Below are 21046 nucleotides of genomic sequence, written 5' to 3'. Positions count from 1 at the left end.
CTGCTTTGTCTTTAAGGTGGTGGAAGCCATGGAGATCATGTTAATAGCGGTTGTGTCTCCTGTTATCCGCTGTGAATGGCAGCTGGAGAACTGGCAGGTGGCACTTGTCACCACGGTGAGTACCTGCTGTCTGTGCCATGGGAACGAACAACTTGAAGGTCTGGCTTCCCTCCCAGTACTCTTAAGAGCCTAGCACCAACCCTGACCCCACCCACCCAAAATGAGGAGTGCTGGCCTCCAAGCTCATGGGTTTCCAGACCCCATAGTGGTTAGCGGTCAGTGCCTTTCTCTCTCTCTTCCTCTGGTGAATAACCTCGAGTAGTCACGCGTCCCTAGCCCATTACCTCCCCAGGAATTCTAGAACAGTCTCACCTCCACGCACTGCCAGGGCCACCCCACCTCTCTGGCATCTGGTCCTCTAGCTGATCTTCCCCGGTCCTCAACATCCGCCAAAGCAATGCGTCCTCCCTGAAGAAGACTTGGACTCAGTATGTGTCACTGTTTTCAGAGTCCCATCCCATGCCACAAAAGGCAGCCTTAGGTAAAGAATGCATGGCATAGTCATGTTTCTTATAAAGTGGATGTTAAAGTAAGCTTTCTATGGTTTGACTAAGATGCGAAGAAGACATGTTAAAAACGTGGGGGACATGCTGTAAATGTGAGCAGCCACTGCAGGGCTTTAAAGAGGGCTGTGATTTGGATGTTCAAGAACTCTGGGGAAATACAGCTGAAGGGCCAGGTACCAGGGATACAGTGTCTGATGGGGAATGGCAGTACCCTAAGGTGAGGCTGTGTGTTCAGGAATTACTAAGGAGATAACGTCAGCCTCAGAGGTCCAGAGCACAGGGTAATGGGAAAGGGTCTACTTACCTGTCATTAACACTGGTGTTAACGGAGACAACTTGTAACAGAAAGGCATCCAGATGTGGCCAGAGAGGACTGATAGGAGGCAGGAAGGTGGTGACCTGTAGCTGTCATGGAAAATTCGACAAGTGTTCTCTTTGACCTCCCCCCGCCCCCCTGCCTGGTTTAAATCCTTCCAAGCTTGCAAGGACAGAGGAGCCACCCTTGTTTGGTGGGATGGTAGGGACAGACGGGCTGCCTTTCCGCTCACAGCCCTCTGAATTGTGCTCTCTCCCTCAGTACTGCCTTGTATTCTCTTAATGTGTAGTAAGTTCGAATCCTGCTTCTTTCTGTGTCTTGGAGGATGGAAGGCGTGGAGCTCAGATTTGTGTCCAGTCACAGTTCCAAATCTGCCCTTTTCTGAAAAGGCAGAAGCGTGTGCAGTGTGTAAACCAGGAAGTTGTCTTTTGCTTTGTTTTTGAGACAGGATCTCACCACACAGCTCAGGCTGCCAGCCATCTTTTGTTTGCACGCCCAGACCGATTCAGCTTCCTGAATGCCAGGGTTACAGATGTGTGCCATTGTGCTAGGCTGAACTGTGTTTTATATTAAATAAGGGAGCAGAGCCGGACGGTGGTGGCACACACCTTTAATCCCAGCACTCGGGAGGCAGAGGCAGGCAGATCTCTTTGAGTTCGAGGCCAGCCTGGTCTACAAGAGCTAGTTCCAGGACTGGCTCCAAGGCTACAGAGAAACCCTGTCTCAAAAAACAAACAAAAATAAGAACAGAACTCCACAGGGAGGAGAGGGGAGAGGGAAGAGTGCAGGGCAGGGGTGATATCAGTGTCCTGTTGCTCTGCACTTTCCCAAGGGGCTGCAGAAATGTAGGCTTCCGGGTTAACAAAGCTTTGTTTGAGTCAATGTTTCTGTCCCAGAAAGCAGAGAGCCCAGGGCAAAAGTCATGGCTTTTGTACCTTGAGGATATATGGGATGAAAACTAAGACACTGAATTTTTAAAATTAAAAAATATGCCAGAAAATGGGAAGACTCCATGCTCGTGAGTTGATAGAATTAATATCATGGAAATGGCTGTACTGGTGAAGACGGTCTGTAGATTCATTGCAATCCCCATCAAAATTCCTATGATACTCTATGAAGAACTAGAAAAAATAATCCTAAAATTAATGTGTGAACACCAAAGATTCGTGGTCAAAGCAACTCTAAGCAGAAAGATCAATACAGATATAATACCTGACTTCAAATTACGTCACAGAGCCATGATGACAAACACAGCATGGTGTTGGCACAAAATCGACATGCAGAGCAAGGGTGCACAGCAGGGGACATAAACCCATACAGCAATGGCCACACAATTTTTGAGAAATGATGTAGGAGTGTTTCTATCTGTTGTTTCATTGGTTAATTAATAAAGAAACTGCTTGGCCTGATAGGTCAGAACATAGGTGGGTGGAGTAGACAGAACAGAATGCTGGGAAGAAGGGAAGTGAGACAGTCGTCATGCCTCTCCTCTCTGGGTCAGATGCCATGGAGCCAACCACCAGGTCATACATGCTGAATCTTTCCCGGTAAGCCACCACCTCGTGGTGCTACACAGATTACTAAATATGGGTTAAAGCAAGATGTGAGAATTAGCCAATAAGAGGCTGAAACTAAATGGGCCAGGCAGTGTTTAAATGATTACAATTTGTGTGTTGTTATTTCCGGGGCTAAGTGGCCGGGAGCCGGGTGGGACGAAAAGCAGGCCTGCCCGCAGCTCCTTCTACAGAGAAAGGTGTCAGAAACACCCAGTGGAAAGCATACAGCCTTTCTGCGAATGGTGCTGGGGAACCTGCATAGTCACACAAAGGATAAAATTAGAACTACATCTCACTTTGCACAAAAATCAATTAAAAATGGATCAAAGACCTTCATCTAAAACCTGAAACACCAAAATTGCTTGAGGGAAACGGGAAGAATACTCCAAGACATAGCAATAGGCAAGGACTCTCGGAAAGACTCCAATAACACAGATATTACCTAGTTGACAAGTGGGGTGGTGTGAAATTAAAAAGCTTCTGTACAGCAAAGAAAGCAGCCAGCAGAGTGGAGGGGCAGCCTCCAGAAAGGGAGAAATCCTCTGTCTGCTCAGACAGGAGGCCAGTGTCCACAAACATGCGGAGAACTGAAAACCAAACTCAATGCCGAGATCCCAAATCTCCCATTCAATAAGTGGTCTACTGCACTGAACAGAAAGTTCTCAAAAGGAGACACAAACAGCCAATAAACATTTCAAGTGGTCATCATCCTTAGCTATCAGAGAAGATTTCATCTTACCCCCATCACAACGGCTGTCATCAGGAAGACAAATGACAGCAAATGTTGGCAAGGATGTGAGGAAAGAGGAGCCCTTGTTCTCCTTATTTATTGTTGAGACTGATGTAGCTACAAAGGAAATCGGTATGAGAGCTTATTTAAAAAACCAAAACTAAAACCAGAACTATTATATAAGCCAGCTATACCACTTCAGGGTTTGTACTCAAAGTATCCCTGGTTCAATTTCAGACACTTGCATATCCACGATTGCTGCACTGTGCTCAGTGGCTAGAGATGGAACCGCCGTAGATGTCCATCAACAGATGAAGGCATAGGAGACTGCGGTCCATGTACAGAGCAAAATTTTATTCAGCCATAAGGGAAAAAGAGTCATGGCATTGTGTGGGAATGTCTGGAACTGGAACTCATTAAGTTAAGCCAAGTATCCAGGCTCAGAAAGACAAAACACAATGTATTTTCACTCATGTGTGGGTCTTAGATTCTAATTTTTAAATATGTGTTTAGGGGAGATGTATGTCATGAAGGGAAGATGAGAACCATGAGAGAGAGGTCTTGAGAGTGTTGGGGAAGATGAAAACGAAGGTAGCAGAATACATGTGGCGTGGCAGCAGGAGGGAGGGACAAAAGGGACCCACAGGAAATGGGGAGGAGGGAAAGAAGTAAGGAAGGAGGGACCATAAAAAGAAATTGGGGGCCAGAGAGAAGACTCTGCTATTAAAAACACCCGCTGCTCTTGCAAAAGACACAAGTTTGAGTCCCAGCACTGATGTTGGGCAGCTCAAAACCACCTGTAACTCCAGCTCTGTCTGGGCTCCTTGGACATCCACATGCACCACACACACACACACACACCACACACATCTTTAAAAAGTTCATGAAAATGCTGCAACGAAGCCCACTGCATACAACTTGTATGCTAATTAAACAAATTAATTATAAAGGAGAATATATCAGAGTCTAAAGTCCTGGGTTTGACCTGCAGCACAGAAGTGGGGTGGGGCAAATGTGCATGTATAATGACATACAGAAGTGGGGTGGGGCAGATGTGCATGTATAATTGTGTACAGAAGTGGGGTGGGGCAGATGTACATGTATGATTGTGTACAGAAGTGGGGTGGGGCAAATGTGCATGTATGATGGCTTCCGAATAGTTTCTTGTGAGTCTTTTTTTTTTCTTCTTTTTTTAGTTTTTACGAGATAGGGTTTCTCTGTAGCTTTGGAGCCTGTCCTGGAACTAGCTCTTGTAGACCAGGCTGGCCTCGAACTCACAGAGATCCACCTGCCTCTGCTTCCTGAGTGCTAGGATTAAAGTCGTGCGCCACCACCGCCCGGCCTGTGAGTCTTATGAGGGGCAGAAAAAAAAAGCAAAGCAGGCAGCAGAGAGAAGCAGCCTTTTCCCTGAGAGGTGCTGGAAGCAAAGCCTGCACTGCGCCTCTGGTTTCCTGGAGGCATCAGCCAGGAGGATTCCTAAGGGAAAAAGCGATTGTCTGGAAGGTAGGGATGTAGGGGCGGGCTGCACAGGCACACACAGAGCCAGGCTGAGTGCGGTGCTAGACAAGAGAGGAAAAAACAAGCTGCTCCACCTGATGACTTATAGTTTGGAGATTTTATGTGCTTTTTTGAGACAGGGTCTCCATGTGTAAGTGCCAGCACTTATTAACCAAACCAGGCTCTCCTGATATGGTTGGTGGGAATGGAAACCAGGCGGGGTTTGGAGGAGGTCTCAGCAAGAATGATGCTTTGACCAGTTTATTGGAAGCAATTGGACTTTTTATACACGTTCAGAAACAGAATACACTGGGTGGTGGTGGTGGTGGTATACGCCTTCAATCCCAGTACTCAGGAGGCAGAGTCAGGCAGATCTCTGTGAGTTTGAGGCCAGCCTGGCCTATAGCGCTAGTTCCAGGATACCTAGAGATACACAGAGAAACCCTGTCTGGGGGGGGGGAACAGAAAAGGAAAGAGAATATAATTGTAATTGCCAGGACACAATGACGTTTGCCAGCTATACAGGACACTCAAGATTGATGTCTAAGACTAATTGTACAGCCAAGCTCCTCCTGTGTGCTTCTGCTGACTTCTGGGGAATGCAGAGGTACACAGGAGACCTGAATGCCCCACTCCATGGGGATGCCTTGGTCTCTCAAGAACTGGAAGGCACCCAGTACCCCAGGAGCCATGAACTCTCACCTGAAGAACCTATGAGTCACACCTCTCGAGGCAGCTAGACCAGGCCAACTCCATGATTCCCTGCATCCATGTAGCCCAAGCTGGCCTCCAATACACTGTGTGCCCAAGGGCAACCTTAGATTTCTGACCCTCTTTCTTCCACCTTCAGAGTGCTGGGTTTACAGACACTTAATCCATGAACCAACCATCTTGGCTGCTTTTATGTGAAGCTGGGGATGGAACCCAGGGCTTTGTGAATGATAAGCAAACATTCTGCCCCAGCCTTTTAGAGGGTTTCAGGTGGATGACTGGTTCAGGTGTTCATTTAAAGTTTGTGACAATACAAAGAAAGACTGGTTTAGTGGCAGCAGCTTGTGTAGGAACAGGGCAGAGCAGGCATGACTAGATCTTAAACTACGATGGGAAGTCACAGCTTCATGTGGAGCACAGCAGGGAGGCCAGGGAATAGAAGGGCAGCAGTTTCCTACTCTGGGGACCTGTTTCTACCTGGGCCCTGTTGGTAAGGTATGTGTGTACAAGATGTATAGACCCCCCAGCCCCAGGAGCCTGCCTGTGCGCCCTGAGCCCTGGGGTGCTTTGGGAAGCCCATCTCCAGCCTAATTTTAGCGAGGATGGTTTAGCTCTATGCTTAACGTAGTAACTGCGCTTCTTCCTAGTGTGATCAGCTTAGAGCACTGTTTCTTTTCACCTTGACTCTAGATGGTGTTTTTTGGCTACATGGTGTCCAGCATCCTCTTTGGTCTCCTGGCTGACAGATATGGCCGCTGGAAGGTAGGTCAGGCCATGTAGGATACCCCCTGTCCCCCCGCCCCCCACCACCCCGTACTCTTTTGGGCACTCTCCCAATCCTTCCCTTCCATGGACCTGTCCCCATGTCAGTACCTCTTCCCTCAAAGTGGATAAGAGATAACTTATTCAGAAGTCAAACACAAGTGACGGTGGCCCAGAAGAAACACAGATGCAGGTTACCACAAGTACCACATTTATGCTGGCTGGTTTTATGTCAACTTGCTACAGGCTGGAGTCATCAGAGAGGAGGAGCCTCAGCTAAGAAAATGTCTCCGTAAGATCTGGCTGCAGGCAAGCCTGTAGAGCGTTTTCTTAACTAGGGACTGATGGGGAAGGGCCCGGTTTAGTGTGGGTGGTGAAATCCCTGGTTTTGGTGGTCCTGAATTCTATGAGAGAGCAGACAGAGCAAGCCAGTAAGCAGCTCTCCTCCATGGCCTCTGCATCAGCTCCTGGATCCAGGATCCTGCCTGTTTAGTTCTTGTCCTGGCTTCCTTCAGGGATGAACAGTGCTGTGGGAGCCTAAGCCGAGTAAACCCTCTGCTCCCTGGGTTACTTTTTGGCCATGGTGTTTCCTCGCAGCCATAGAGACAACCCTAACGGAGGCAACACTCCATCTTAGTCTTGCTGTTTAATATCAAAGACAAGGGTTGGGAACATTAGACTTGGAGGCTTACAGCAAAGCAGGGAAATGTTTTCTATAGGGCCCAGATGCTATCTGATGACATTCTTAGCTTGGGGACAGTGAAAGTTAGTCTTCCGTTAAATTAATGTAATCCAAAGGTTTTACCCTATAACCATTAGGGCGCTGGATTAGATACAGAGGTGGGTGAGAGATGGCCATTCCAGGCTCTAAAGATAATCCTGGGATAATCTGGCTCTGGATCTGCAATAGTCCAACTTTTTTTTAAAGATTTATTTTATATATATATAAAACATTCTGCCTCATGTACACCTGCAAACCGGAAGAGGGCTCCAGATCTCATCACAGAGGGCTGTGAGCCACCACGTGGTTGCTGGTAGTTGAACCCAGGACCTCTGGAAGCACAGCCAGTGCTCTTAACCTCTGAGCCATCTCTCGAGCCCAGTGGTCCAGCTTCTTAACGTCACAGTTCTCATCAGTCTCCGGTTCTATGGGATCACCAGCATAGCTGTGGCTTTTCCTGGGAACTTGAGTTCATACTATAAAGCCTGCTTTTTCTTGTAAATAAGAAAAGGCAATGTGTTGTTTGCTTCTTCTACTCTTTCCAATACAAGGCCTCCCTGTGCTCCCAACAGCCGTGTGAGGAGGGAGGGCAGCCCCTTGTTTTCTGTTACCTCCCAGGGTGGACACACCAGACACTTTGAGACAGAACGGCCTGGACCATGCCAGTGCAGACTGAGAGAGCAGTGCCCCAGGAAAGCTGAGGTCACACAGAGGAGGCACCCACTTCAAAAGGTGTCAGGGCCCCTTCATTTCCCAGATGGGTCCCGGTAACAAGCTCTCTTTCCTTGCTACAGATTTTGCTGCTCTCGTTCCTGTGGGGAGCCTACTTCTCCTTACTGACCTCTTTCTCCCCGTCCTACATCTGGTTTGTCTTTCTGAGGACCATGGTAGGCTGTGGAGTGTCTGGCCATGCACAAGGGTAAGACTTGCTCCAGAGAGTGAGAAAGAAATGTGGATGCTTCAGGCATGCAACACACACACACACACACACACACACACACACACACACACACACACACACACAAAGAGAGAGAGAGAGAGAGAGAGAGAGAGAGAGAGAGAGAGAGAGAGAGAGGAAGACACATATGCACACATTCGCAGATACACAGAAGACACACATACATACATTCATAGATGGCAGACACACAAAAGAGAAAAAGAGACACAGAAACAGATGTACATGCATGCAGTCACAGACAGACAGATACAGCATGGATTCAGACAGACAGACACACACACACAGAGGGAGAAAGACACATATGCACACATTCACAGAGAGATACACAGAAGACACACATACATACACTCATAGATGGCAGACACATGAGAGAGAGAAAAAAGAGAGACATAGAAACAGACGTACATGCATCTACAGATAGACAGATACAGCATGGATTCAGACAGATAGACACACACATGCATGTGTACATGACTATATTAAGTAGGTGAAGACCAGGGATGTAGCCCAAAGGCAGAGCTCTTGCCAAACATGGACAAGGTCTTGGGTTGAAGGTCAAGGCATGTAGGATGTGGCCTTATTTGCTGTGTCCTCCCATACCTTCCCTTCCATGGACTTGCCTCGTGTCAACACCTCTCCCCTGCAAGGGGAGAGAGATAGCTTACTCTGGGCTAACCACAAGCCACTGTGGGCCCTTGTAGTGCCCAGAATAACTGTCTATTACAAAGTGCCATTGCCCTGTAGTTTAAAACCATACCCGGTGACCTAGAGAGATGCCTCGGGGCTTAAGAGCATACACTGCCCAGTTCAAATCAGTTTCAGGGGAAGTTTGGTGCCTCTGGCCTGCTTGGGCACCTGCACACACATCACATACACTCACATGCACATGCACATCACATAACCCACATGCACTCACATGCACATGTGCACATACATCACATACACTCACATGCACATGTACACATACACCAATACACTCAACATGCACATGTGCACACACATCACAAAGACTCACATGCACATGTGCATACACATCACATACACTCACATGCACATGTGCACACACACCAATACACTCAACATGCACATGTGCACACACATCACAAAGACTCACATGCACATGTGCACACACACCAATACACTCACACGCACATTTGCACACACATCACAAAGACTCACATGCACATGTGCACACACATCACATACACTCACATGCACATGTACACATACACCAATACACTCACACGCACATGTGCACACACATCACATACACTCACATGCCCATGTGCACACACATCTCATACACTCACATGTACATGTACACACACATAGTTAAAAATAAAACTGAAAAAAAGAAAAATGCTTGGATTAAAAACAAACAAAAACAAAACCCACACCAGAATGCATTTGCAAAGCAGAATGAGAAATACTGAAATAGAATTAATGTGTCTACCTGTCTCCTGCGGGCCTCAATGTTGGGTGTGAGTGTTGCTGTGTTAATGTTCCTGCTATGGGGCCACCTCAAAATTCACAGAGCCCCTCAGGCTATTCCCTCCTGGGTGCCCTGAGGCACATTCTCCTTCAATCACGTTAGGTGCCAAAGCACCTGGCATCACCTTAATGCGCGGAAGACTGAAGACAGGCTTGTTCTTCCCTGGGGCGCTAGTGAAGTAGCTCTCTGAGCTGAGAGCCTGACTGGAGTAGATGCTGAGAGAGCTTTAAAGTCTCCTGCAAGAAGCAGCCCAATAAGTTCATTAAAGAAGGACAAAGAAGTCCTAGCCCGGGCTAATACGCTAGCGGAGAACAAGGTCAAAGCTGAGGATCTCACTCGGTTTGTTCTTCTGTTTACATCATCTCTGCGCACTTCCCTGGGAAGGCACTGACTGTCACCAGTGAACACTCTTTGCCTTCCCTTGGGGGCAGTTTGATTTCTTGGGTATGTTTTACACCACAAAGGGCATTAGATTTGACAAAGCCATTTTCCGAAGCTTCTCTTGGCCAATGCGATAAGGCCAATGTCCCCGTGAGCCAGAGAGTTTAAAATGAATGTCAGAGCAGAGTGACCGGAGAGGAGCCATTGTGAGTTCACTTAATCACTGTTTGTGGTTGTGGAACGTCACCGTAACAATTATAGCTTAATATTTGATGAACTTCTTTTTTAGTTAAAAAATTAAATAAGATATAAAAATATATAAATAAATACATGTGAAATTGTTTAGATTTACTTTATCTGCATGAGTGCTAACAGAGGTTAGAAAAGGCTGTCACATCCTCTGGAACTGGAATTACGGACGATTGTGAGTACTATGTGGGTTCTGAGAGCCAAGTCCAGGTCCCATGCAAGAGCCACAAGCACTCTTAACTGCAGAGCCATCTCCCAAGCCTCCCTTTTGCGTACAGTGTCTTTATTGAAGTGAAATTCTGTGATTGTTTAAAGGGAAAGCTGCTTGGTTTTCTAAAAACAAAATTACTGTGTTTCCCTGCTTCCTGTGCAGGTTAATCATAAAGACTGAATTTTTGCCCACAAAATACCGAGGCTACATGCTGCCCTTGTCTCAGGTAAGGTGAAGGGGGAGCTCTGGAGTGTGGTGCGCATGAGAGGACGGGACACGTGGGTTTCCTTCCAGCCTGCTAATGGACTTGGGCTATCTTAGCACCAGCTGGTGAGCGCGAAACACGTCTGATGCCACAGGTCCAACAGGGAGGTGTTCTGAGCTGGGGACTTGTGCCACCCAGCCGTGATGCTCAAGACACTGTACCACCTTCCTCAAGAGCCAGGGTGTAGTCCAGTGGCTGGCTTCATCAGAATGACAGACACCCAAGAGAGCCTTTCTCACCTCACAAAGACTTCGGAGAAAGGAGACAGCTCCTACTTTTGGGGGGTACTCCATCTCTCTTCCAAGGATGCTGGTGTCTCTAGGTCCACACTGCCCTCACTTGGAGGAAAGTTCCATGATTATGTCTTGATAGCTGCTTTTCCTCTAGGGTCCTCCTCCGACCCTGGCTGGCTGTTGACTAGAGGTTTTACATCCAGAATCTTTATCAATCTTGCACCCCTGAACTGTTTTTATTCCCCTAGACCCTAAAGTCCCAACTCTGGGGAATGTCCAGGAAAAAGATGACCCTTTCTACTAAGGTTTCGTGCATTTGGCAATAAATAACCCAAGAGATTTGATTTTTATAACATAATGTAGGCAGCAATAACCAAAAAGAACCAGAAACACCCTATGGTGACTCTGCATTCTCTCCAGATTTTGTCCTCAGTGATTCGTGACCAGGAATGCATCTTACTTTATACAGCATCTGGACTCTATACTTCAATACTAAGGGATCAGGGTTCTACTCTTCTATCTATCCAGTGCCGTGGCAGCTTTCCTCACACGTCCCTCCTTGTCTATGTCTCCTTGGGTCATATAGTCAACTCCAGTGGTCATCCCTTTGTATCCTTATGAGATTTTTCTTGGATCCTAGAGGATACAAAAATCTCTGGAAGCTCAAGTCCCTTATAGAAAATGGTGTCATATTTCAGGTTTGTGTAACTCCAGTTCCAGGGGATCTGACACCTACTGACCTCTTTGGGCACCAGATATGGTACACAGATATACACTCCAGATCCTGTGTACTTTAAATCATCAAGAGATGAGCTACCTAATCAATATTTTGTAGGTAGACAGTTGTCCAACACAACTCCCTTTGTTTTGTTTTTGTTTTTTTGGTTTTTTCAAGATTGTGTTTCTCTGTAGCTTTGGAGCCTATCCTCTTGTAGACCAGGCTGGCCTCGAACTCACAGAGATCCACCTGCCTCTGCCTCCCAAGTGCTGAGATTAAAGGGGTGTGCCACCACCTCCAGGCATCTATTGATAATTCTTGACCCTCAGGGTCTATGTTACTTGATATCAAACCCTTAAGAATAAAAAGCAAAAGTGTGAAGCACCACATATACTACGGGCTGTTTTTTAAAATGGAGTGTCAGAAGAAGCTTTGGCAATAGACAGTAGGCCTTGTCAGTTCCTCTGATAAAAGAAGCTGGTGGCAGAGACCTGGGAGAAGAGAGCATTCCTTGCTCCTCTTGTGCCTTCTTATGGCCAGGACATTTCATTATCTGTGTAAGGAAAAAAAACCCAAAAACAACAAACCTCTAGGGCATTAGGCTGGGTTTTGTTTGAAAGTCTAGTGATGTTGCTGCTGGGTTCTCTGTCCTAGACTAGAGCAAACAGTTTACACACGAACTGAGCCCTGAAGCAGAGTGACTCAGCAGCTCCTCAGATCGGAGCAGCTGTCCTGGGAGTAGAACCCGATAGTCACTCCTCAGAACTCCCACCTTGCCCACACACAGTACAAAAGAACGGGTTCAAGGCTCAGGGGAAGGGAGAAAGAGACAGGACCGAAGGAATTGTCATGTTTCAAGTCTCTCTTCCCAGGTTTTCTGGCTTGCTGGCTCCCTACTCATCATCGGCATGGCTTCTGTAGTCATCCCCACCATTGGGTGGCGTTGGCTCATCCGGATTGCCTCCATCCCTGGCATCATCCTCATCATGGCCTTCAAGGTGATGCTTTTGAAACTGCCTCTATGCTCCCTTTCTGCTGGACCACTGACCTCTTTCCCCCACAAATGTATTTATGGTAGTCTCTTCTAAATATGGCTTATAAGTATTGTTTTTAATTATGTATATGAGCGTGTATGTGTCTGTATGTGGGTATGTGTATATTAGTGTGTCTGATCCTTTGGAGCTGTAGTAAAAATAAGTTGTGGGGATGTATGTAGCTCAGTTGGTTGAGTGCTTGTCTAACATACTTGAAGCTGCCTTGGGTTTGGTCATTAACCCAGCATAAACTGGGAGTGGTAATGCATGCTCGCAGTCCTGGTACTCAGAAGACAGAAAGGCAGAAAGATCAGAAGTTCAAGGTCATCTTCAGCTACACAGTGATTTGAGGCCATCTTGTGATACCTGAGACAAAGGAAGGAAAGAGGAGGAGAGGAGAAGAAGAAGAAAGGAGAGGAGAGAGTAAAGGGAGAGGAGAGATAGAGACGGGAGCCAGAGACGTCAAGGATGAAGAGAAGGCTCCTGAGTGGTCATTTATTTCAAACCTCAAGCTCATTTGGGTCTCCACAGGAATGTAACCAGCTTTAGAAAGCCTGTGGCTAAGCCATGGAGGTCTGCTTCTTACCTGGCATCTTTTAAAGTTGTTTTGTTTTATTTTTTGAGACAGAGTTTCTCTGTATAGCTCTGACTGTCCTGGAACTTTCACTATGTAGACCAGACTGACCATAAACTTGGAGATCTGTCTGCCTCTGCCTCCTGGGTGCTGACTGGGATTAAAGGCATGTGTTCCCCTTGCCCGGTTTTAAAGCATTTTTTGAAAGGATACATAATCTCCCAAGCCTTTCCTGTTCCACAGTAAATGAAACCATGGCCTCCACATCGTTCCCATGGCTGGTCCCACAGTCAGGCCCCTTCTCTCTTCTGTACAAGCTCAGAGGATCACTGTTTTCAGGATCACCCCTTTCCCATGCCTGGCCCCTGAGGGCTTGGGGTTGTGGCTCAGTGGTGTAATGCGTCCCTCACTTACATAAGGCCTTGGCTTTGATCCCCAGTATGCACCCCCACCACACATACACCAGGAATCACACCCAGGCCCCACAGCTGCTCTGGGACCAGTGACTTCCAGTCCTGTTGCTTCCAGTGGGAAGACTCCTGCCTCTGTGTTTGTAGACTGAAGACTTCACTGCATTCTCGGCCAACTGCATCCTACCATTGGGTGTTCTTTAGGCCTAGGTTAAGTGCTACCTGGAATTTGTTTTATGTCAATTGCTCTCAAGCCCAGAATCCAAGACCTGCCATTGTATGACTGATGTATGTAAAAAAAAAAAAAAAAATCTATATTCTAAATATCTAAAGTGGGTCCTTTGGTTTTAGTCCAGACTCTCAAGTTCCCTAGATTTCCCTTCCTAGAGGCAAATTTCCAAGTCAGCATTGAATTTATCAGATTGCCTGATGTGTTGGATGCCTTCAAGCTTGCCACCCCTCCTGGGTGTGGGAGGCAGCCAGGAGGCCTGAAGTAGCAACAACAGCCCCCAACAGCACCCAGTCAGCCTATGGTACCTGCAGCTCTGATGTCCTTTGTAATCTGTGCCCAGTTTATCCCTGAATCTGCGCGCTTCAACGTCTCCACCGGAAACACGCAGGCTGCGCTGGACACCCTAGAGAGCATCGCCAAGATGAACCGCTCAGTCATGCCGGAGGGACAGCTCGTGGAGCCCGTTCTGGTGAGTACACACGGGGCTGATGGCTCAGCACTAGTCCAGAAGGAAGGGGACCAGGACTCCCTTGAAAGAGCAGAGTAGAGGAGGGGCTTGATCTAGTTCCACTCATATGCCATATGGCCCTGCAATACTGATAAATAAATACCTGACTTCATTTTGTCATCTGTAAAACATAAATAATGCTTCTTATTTTGGAGAACTAATCACATCATTTGCCTTCGTGGCTTATAATATGATATTTTTTTGAGACAAGGTTTTCTGTAGCTTTCGTGCCTGTCCTGGAACTAGCTCTTGTAGAACAGGCTGGCCTCGAACTCACAGAGATCCGCCTGCCGCTGCCTCCCGAGTGCTGGGATTAAAGGCATGCACCACCACTGCCTGGCTAATATGATTTTTTAAAATAGTCATTTTATTTTATTTGATTTTATTTGTATTGGATTTGTCTCATTTTAATAAGGTTATTTCCATAAAGCCTGCTTCAATTTTGGGGGCTATTTTTTTTTTGTTTTTGTTTTGTTTCAAGACAGGGTTTCTTTTTGTAATCCTGGCTGTCCTGGAACTCATTCTATAGACCAGGTTGGCCTTGAATTTACAGAGATCCGCCAGCCTCCCAAGGGCTGGGATTAAAGGCATGTGCCACCACCGCCTATTTGGGGATATCTTTCTGCACATTAGTATATGGTTCACATATTTTGTTGATGGATTAATTATTTTGCCTGAAGTATTTTTTTGTTTTTTGTTTTAGTTTTTTGAGAAAGGGTTTTTCTGTGTGAGAGCCCTGGCTGTCCTGGAATTCACTTTGTAGACCAGGCTGCCCTCAAACTCACAGAAATCCATCTGCCTCTGCCTCCTGAGAGCTGGGACTAAAGGCGTGCACCACCACTGCCCAGATACTTGAAGTATTTTTGTAGCATTTATTTATGTGTATATTTATGGGTATGGGTGTGGATGTGCATGCCACAGCAAGCATGTGGAGGTCAGAGAACAAGTGTGGGTATCAGTTTCTTCTACTTTGCGGGTTCTAGAAATTGAACTTGTATCATCAGGCTTGATAGCAAGTGCCTTTATCTGCTGAAACATCTTAACAGGCCCCTCTTGTTTTTTTAAATGTGTGTGTGTGTGTGTGTGTGTGTGAAGTGTGCGTGTGCCAGTGGATCTGCTATCTCTTGGAGCTAGAGTTATAGGCAATTGTGAACCATCTGACATGGTGTCATGGTGCTGGGAGCCAAACTCCAGTCCTCTGGAAGAGCAATAATCACTCTTGATGTCTGAATCATCTTGCTAGCTCCCCACACCCCCTTTTATTTTTTAGAAATTAAAATCCTGATCCCGTTACAGGCAATTTGGGGGATAGGGAAGTAGTGATTTGATCAAAGTATTCACTCTTTAGACCAGAGTAGAAAGAAAGTTTATTTAAATCAAAGTAAGCTGGTCACACATGGAAGAGTAGGTTGCAAAGTGCATGTAGAAGCAGGGGTAGCTGAGCCACCTCTGCCTGAGCCATCACCATGGGGCATGAGGAGACGGAAATATCACAGAAAGGAGAGGAAATCTCAGTGGAAAAAAAAGAGTCCTGCAGATGAGAGACGGAGCTGAGATGCAGGCAGGCATGTACAGGGGCCAGCACAGAGGGCTGAACCGAGATGCTGCCCTTGGTCCTATGGGCAGCATAGTTGCAGCAGCTTCATCCTGAAGGTGCAGAGGTGACAGGAACTAAGGAGGGGACACACTGGAAAGACTCCATACATTTAGACTGATGTCAAAGAGTCACTGAATTCTAATCCTCTGAAACCATAAGCCCAACTAAATCTTCCTTCTGAAAGTCACCTGGTGTTTTGTTACATGATGTTTTGTTATATCAGTAGAGCAGTAACTAAGATATTGGCATAACTTAAGAAGGGGGATGTTGCCAGGCGGTGGTGGCACATGCCTTTAATCCCAGGACTTGGAGGGCAGAGGCAGGCAGATCTCTGTGAGTTTGAGACCAACCTGGTCTACAGAGTGAGTTCCAGGACTGGCTCCATTGCTACTGAGAAACCCTGTCTTGGCAGAGTATCATGGTGTAAAGGCATGTTGGAGCAGAGCTGCCCACTTTATGGTAGCTGAGAAGAAAAGACTGATAAAGGGGTCAGGGGCAAATGGGCCCCTTCCCTGAAAGTTTTCATCCATATCCAAATGCCCTCTACTTGTAACTGCTACTGTGGATTAATCTATCAGCTAAGCAGAGCACTCATGATCAAGTCAGTTCTAAGTGACTGGATTCACATGTGTGTTTGGGTGTTTTGCTTCCATATGTCTGAGCTTCACACATATGAAGTGTCCGCCAGAGGCCAGGAGAGGGTGTTGGATCCCCTGGAACTGGAGTTTAGATGGTTGTGAGTTGCCTTGTGGGTGCTGGGAGCCAACTGATCCTCTGCCAGAACAGGCAGTGCTCTTAACCAAGGAGTTGTTCTTCAACCCCTAGGTCGTCATGATTTTAGACATCAGCCTTTTGGATTGGCCAGGGGGAGGAGAGGTTGCTTCATAATTGAGCCACACGGGATGATCTCACCACCTCATATTCCTTGTGTATCACCAAGAATGTCATAGAAATATGTCCTTATCCCTCCATGTGTGTTCTCTCCCCTCCTTTTCATTCTCGTAGGAGAAAAGAGGAAGGTTTGCAGATCTACTGGATTCTAAATATCTTCGGACCACATTACAGATCTGGGTCATATGGTAAGAACATAATTACTGCAAGACTGATGTTAAATAAGCAGGTATTTGAAGGAGACCCACTCAAGGAGAGTAGCCCTACAAATATACCTTGTTTTTCACATTGCCTCTCGTGATTTCTGTTATCCATTGTCAATCAAAGTCGAAAATTGTATTTGTATTGACTTCTTCAACAGAAAGACCACATTTGCATGTTATTTTTATGGCATGTTGTAAATTGCTTTATTTTGTTGAGTCTGTATAGGAACTTACATGTAAGGCATGGTATGACCTGCGTGGATCTTCTATGGATGAAGAGGGATCACTGTAAATCCACTCTTGGGGTATTAGAGAGAAATACAGGAAGTCACCAATAGTTCCCTGCAACGCCTTGTCTTTCCAATGCCACCCACTCTACCTTCCTCCCCCAAATGATAAAGCTGTAAAGGGAGAAAGAAAACCTTAACATTCTACAGCCGTTTCCCAGCTCTTTCCCGTGACGTGACTGTACATGTCACTTCCTAGCCTTTCATAGCGTGTGCTTTCTGCTTACCCTACAATGGGCTGATCCTTTGAACTCACCAATGACAGGCTCGGTGGCACAGCCTTTTCAGGGCCTCTCTGGGCTTCATCTCTTTGCAGCTGAAATCGTGAGTGAGCAAACGCATCCAAAATAGGACTAAAAACAGTACTTAATATACCGGGAAGGACTGATGGCTTTTATAGCATTACATTAGCGTCTCTGGAGCCAGGCTTGGTGGCACGTTCCTATGTAAGCAGAGTTCAAGGTCATCTATTGCTACCAGTTTGAGGCTAGCCTAGACTACACAGAACCCTGTCTCAAACAGAAATTAATGTCTCTGTGCCATATAATATCAGGAGAAGCCTAAATAGCAAGCTATCATCTAAGAGAAGAAATTAAAATATATATGCATATACATATGCATATATCACATTTTTGATATATATGTATAATGCAGTATATAATATACATATAAAACACATGCTATATATAATTGTCTTTCAACAGTTAAGATATGTAATCCAGTTTAAAATTTATTTATTTTTTTTTAATTTATGTGTTTGTGTATATTTCTCTGGACTTCATGTGTGAGCAGTTGGCTTAAGAGGGTGTCAGATCCTCTTTCAGAGGACCCCAGTTTAGTTCCTAGCAACTACGTGGTGGCTCACAACTATTTAACTCCAGCTCCAGGGGATCCAAACTCTCTTCTTGCTTCTACATACACATGGTGCACATATATGCACGCAGGCAAAACACAAATAAATAAATAAATAAATAAATAAATAAATCTTTTAAAAGACTAGGTTTGCAAGGATGCAGAGAAATAAACACACCCAGACACACACACACAGACACACACACACACACACCCCACACACATTTCTCCCAAGTTGTCTTCAGATGCCTGGATGCTGTGTGGGATGATTTCTGTTGCTGTTGCCGCATGCCTTCCACATCGATTGTTCTCCTCACCTCTGCCTGTCATGGTTCTTCCTGTCCCCCAAACTTGGTGAAAACTTTTGCTGATGACATTCTTTTTTATTTTTATTTTGTGTTTTTCAAGACAGGGTTTCACTGCGTGGCCCTGGCTCTCCTGGAACTCATTCTGTAGGCCAGGCTGACTTCGGACTCAGAGATCTGCCTGCCTCTGCCCTACCCAGTGCTGAGATATACTCTCTTCTCACTTCCAGGTTGGGAATTTCTTTCGCCTACTATGGGGTTATCCTGGCCAGTGCGGAGTTGCTGGAGCGGGATCTGGTCTGTGGTTCGAAGTCGGAGTCAGACCCAGCGGTGGTGGCAACCACGGGGGACTCAGAGGAGAGTCTCAGCCCCTGCTATTGCCACCTGTTCGCACCCTCTGACTACAGGACCATGATAATCAGCACACTCGGGGAGATTGCTTGTAAGGTTGCCCCCCCATCTTCCCTGTTTCCGGCAGGGTTCCTACAGCTCAGGGTCAGAGGGAAGTGTGACCTTGAGGTGAGGCACCTGCCTAGCAGAACTCCCTGGGTCTGCAGATCACGCTGCTACACCCCCAGTTTGGGTTGTCGTGGGGAGGAAAGCCTGAAAGAGCAAAGCTTTGAACTGTTCTGTTTTATCAATACATTTTAGTCTGGAGAGGCGCATACCTGTAATCCCAGTGCTCAGGTAACAAAGGCAGGTGGACCTCTGTGAATCCCAGGCCAGCCTGACCTATATTGTGAGTTCTAAGACAGCCAGTGCTACATCCATAGTTTAGCCCTTGTCTCAGATGAAAAGACATATTTATTTTGGAGATAATTCTCTTTCCTCCCCCAAACTCATACACTCAAATTCATGACCTTTTTAAAATTTTTTATTTTTTTTAACAGCAGACTTCCTTTCTCCCCTAGCTCTTACGGCCTTTCTGCCCTCCTCCACAGTGACCTCTGAACCTTAGGTGCAGGAGTTGTTTCAGAGATGCAGCTGGTAGGGACTTATATTCCACCCCAAGGGCAACAATATAGCCTATAATGTATTATCACTGGATCCAATTTTTCTATGATCTGATCTGTTTTGTATGACTTGATAGTCTCTTGTATGATCCTGACCAACCACTCAAAAGAGAGCTCCTCATGCCTGGTGTTAGGTTTTGGTTAGATGGTCTACAGCTCTTGGGAAAGCATTGTCAGGCCAGATGGGGACACTTGATTTAAACTATATCTGGAAATTTATGCATCGACTTACATGTAACATGTATTATAGGTATTTTTAGGTAGATAGATAATAATGTTTTTATGACTTTTTCAGATATTATTACTGTATTTCACCCTCTTCTTTCATCCTGTATTTAATATCCTTCCTCTCTCTAATTATTTCATTTTAATGTGTTTTTAGACATTATTATTATTATTATTTTGTTTTTCGAGACAGGGTTTCTTTGTGTAGCCCTGACTGCCCTAGAACTCACTTTGTAAACCAAGCAGGTCTTGAACTCAGCCTCTGCCTCCCAAGTGCTGGGATTAAAGGCATGGGCCACCACTGCCCGGCTAGATATTTATTTTATGTGTATGACTTTTGCATGACTGTGTGTATGTGTACCCTGTGCATGCTGGTGCCCTCCTTCTAGGTGAGAAGAGAGTATCTGAGCCTCTGTAGCTGGAGTTATTAATGATTGTGCGCCACCATGTGGACGGGTGCTGGGACTAGAATCCAAGTCACCTTCTGCAAGAGCAAGTGCTCTTAACTGCGGAGCCATCCACAGCCTGTCTCCCTAATAAGTCGCCCCCTGCCGCGTTTTCTCATTTCCCCTTCAGATCCCTTGTAATTCCCTCTCTATCGTTCTCCCCACCTCCACATAGTTGTGTTGTTGTTGTTGTTGTTGTCGTTGTTTTTGCTTTCCTGGTTTCTGCCGTTTCTTCAGGTTATATACTGACATCTGATGGTTTGGAGCTGGGAACCTCAGATGAGAGGGAGCATGAATGTTTGCCTTCCTGGGTCTGGTGGCTTCACTCTGTGCTCTTTCCTAGTTCCATCCATTTACCTGAATAAACCCTGGAGCAGGATGTCAAAACTCATAGTAACTAAAATGGGCACATCTTACTTGTTAGATTTCAATTGGCTGCACTGTTTTTTTTTTTTGTTGTTGTTGTTCTTTGTTTTCTCCCAACAAAAATGATGGGCCATTTAAAAAAAGCCAGTGTGCTTGGGTATGTAGCAGAGTTGTTTAAATCCTGGGTGTGAACTGGGTGTGGGGGTGTGGTGTGTGCCTGTAATCCCATTGCTCAGAAAGTGGATGCAAGAGGATCAGAAATTCAAGGTCAACCTTAGCTGAATTTGAGGTCAGGGATATAGGAGACCCTGTTTCAAAAGTTAAATAAATAATAATATAAAATAAAAAAAGAAAATGAATCAAAGGACCAAGGCCAATTGGCACCAGCTTACGTAGTGAGAATCTCTCAAAAACAAACAGAAGAATCAGTGGAGCCTTGAATTCAAGGACAATGGTCTATGGCATTTAGTTCTAGCAAACTGGTAGAGAAAACAATGAAACAAAGCTGGGCGTGGTGGCGCACGCCTTTAATCCCAGCACCTGAAGGCAGAGGCAGGCGGATCTCTGTGAGTCTGAGGCCAGCCTGGTCTACAAAGTGAGTTCTAGGACAGTCAGGACTATGTAGAGAGACCCTGTATCAAAAGCTTAAAAAGTAAAAAGGCCTTAATATATAAGCAGTGTTAGTCACTCATGAGGAAGAAGCACATTCAAGAAGTCACAGATCCCATGACAGTGTG

General features: G+C 46.0%; 1 protein-coding gene across 1 annotated transcript in view; it reads left to right on the top strand.

The window, feature by feature from the left end:
* Positions 1-21046, top strand: part of Svopl (SVOP like) — a 51211-nt gene that overhangs the window by 5524 nt on the left and 24641 nt on the right. The window contains exons 3-10 of the mRNA XM_042054571.1: positions 17-115; positions 6067-6138; positions 7654-7778; positions 10313-10376; positions 12239-12364; positions 13957-14085; positions 16727-16800; positions 18490-18701. Coding sequence (XP_041910505.1) covers positions 17-115; positions 6067-6138; positions 7654-7778; positions 10313-10376; positions 12239-12364; positions 13957-14085; positions 16727-16800; positions 18490-18701 — 901 coding nt within the window. The remainder of the gene's footprint in view (positions 1-16; positions 116-6066; positions 6139-7653; positions 7779-10312; positions 10377-12238; positions 12365-13956; positions 14086-16726; positions 16801-18489; positions 18702-21046) is intronic.

The sequence above is a fragment of the Arvicola amphibius genome, chromosome 2 (assembly GCF_903992535.2).
Source record: "Arvicola amphibius chromosome 2, mArvAmp1.2, whole genome shotgun sequence".
NCBI lineage: Eukaryota > Metazoa > Chordata > Mammalia > Rodentia > Cricetidae > Arvicola > Arvicola amphibius.
This window is presented reverse-complemented; position numbering and strand designations above follow the sequence as displayed.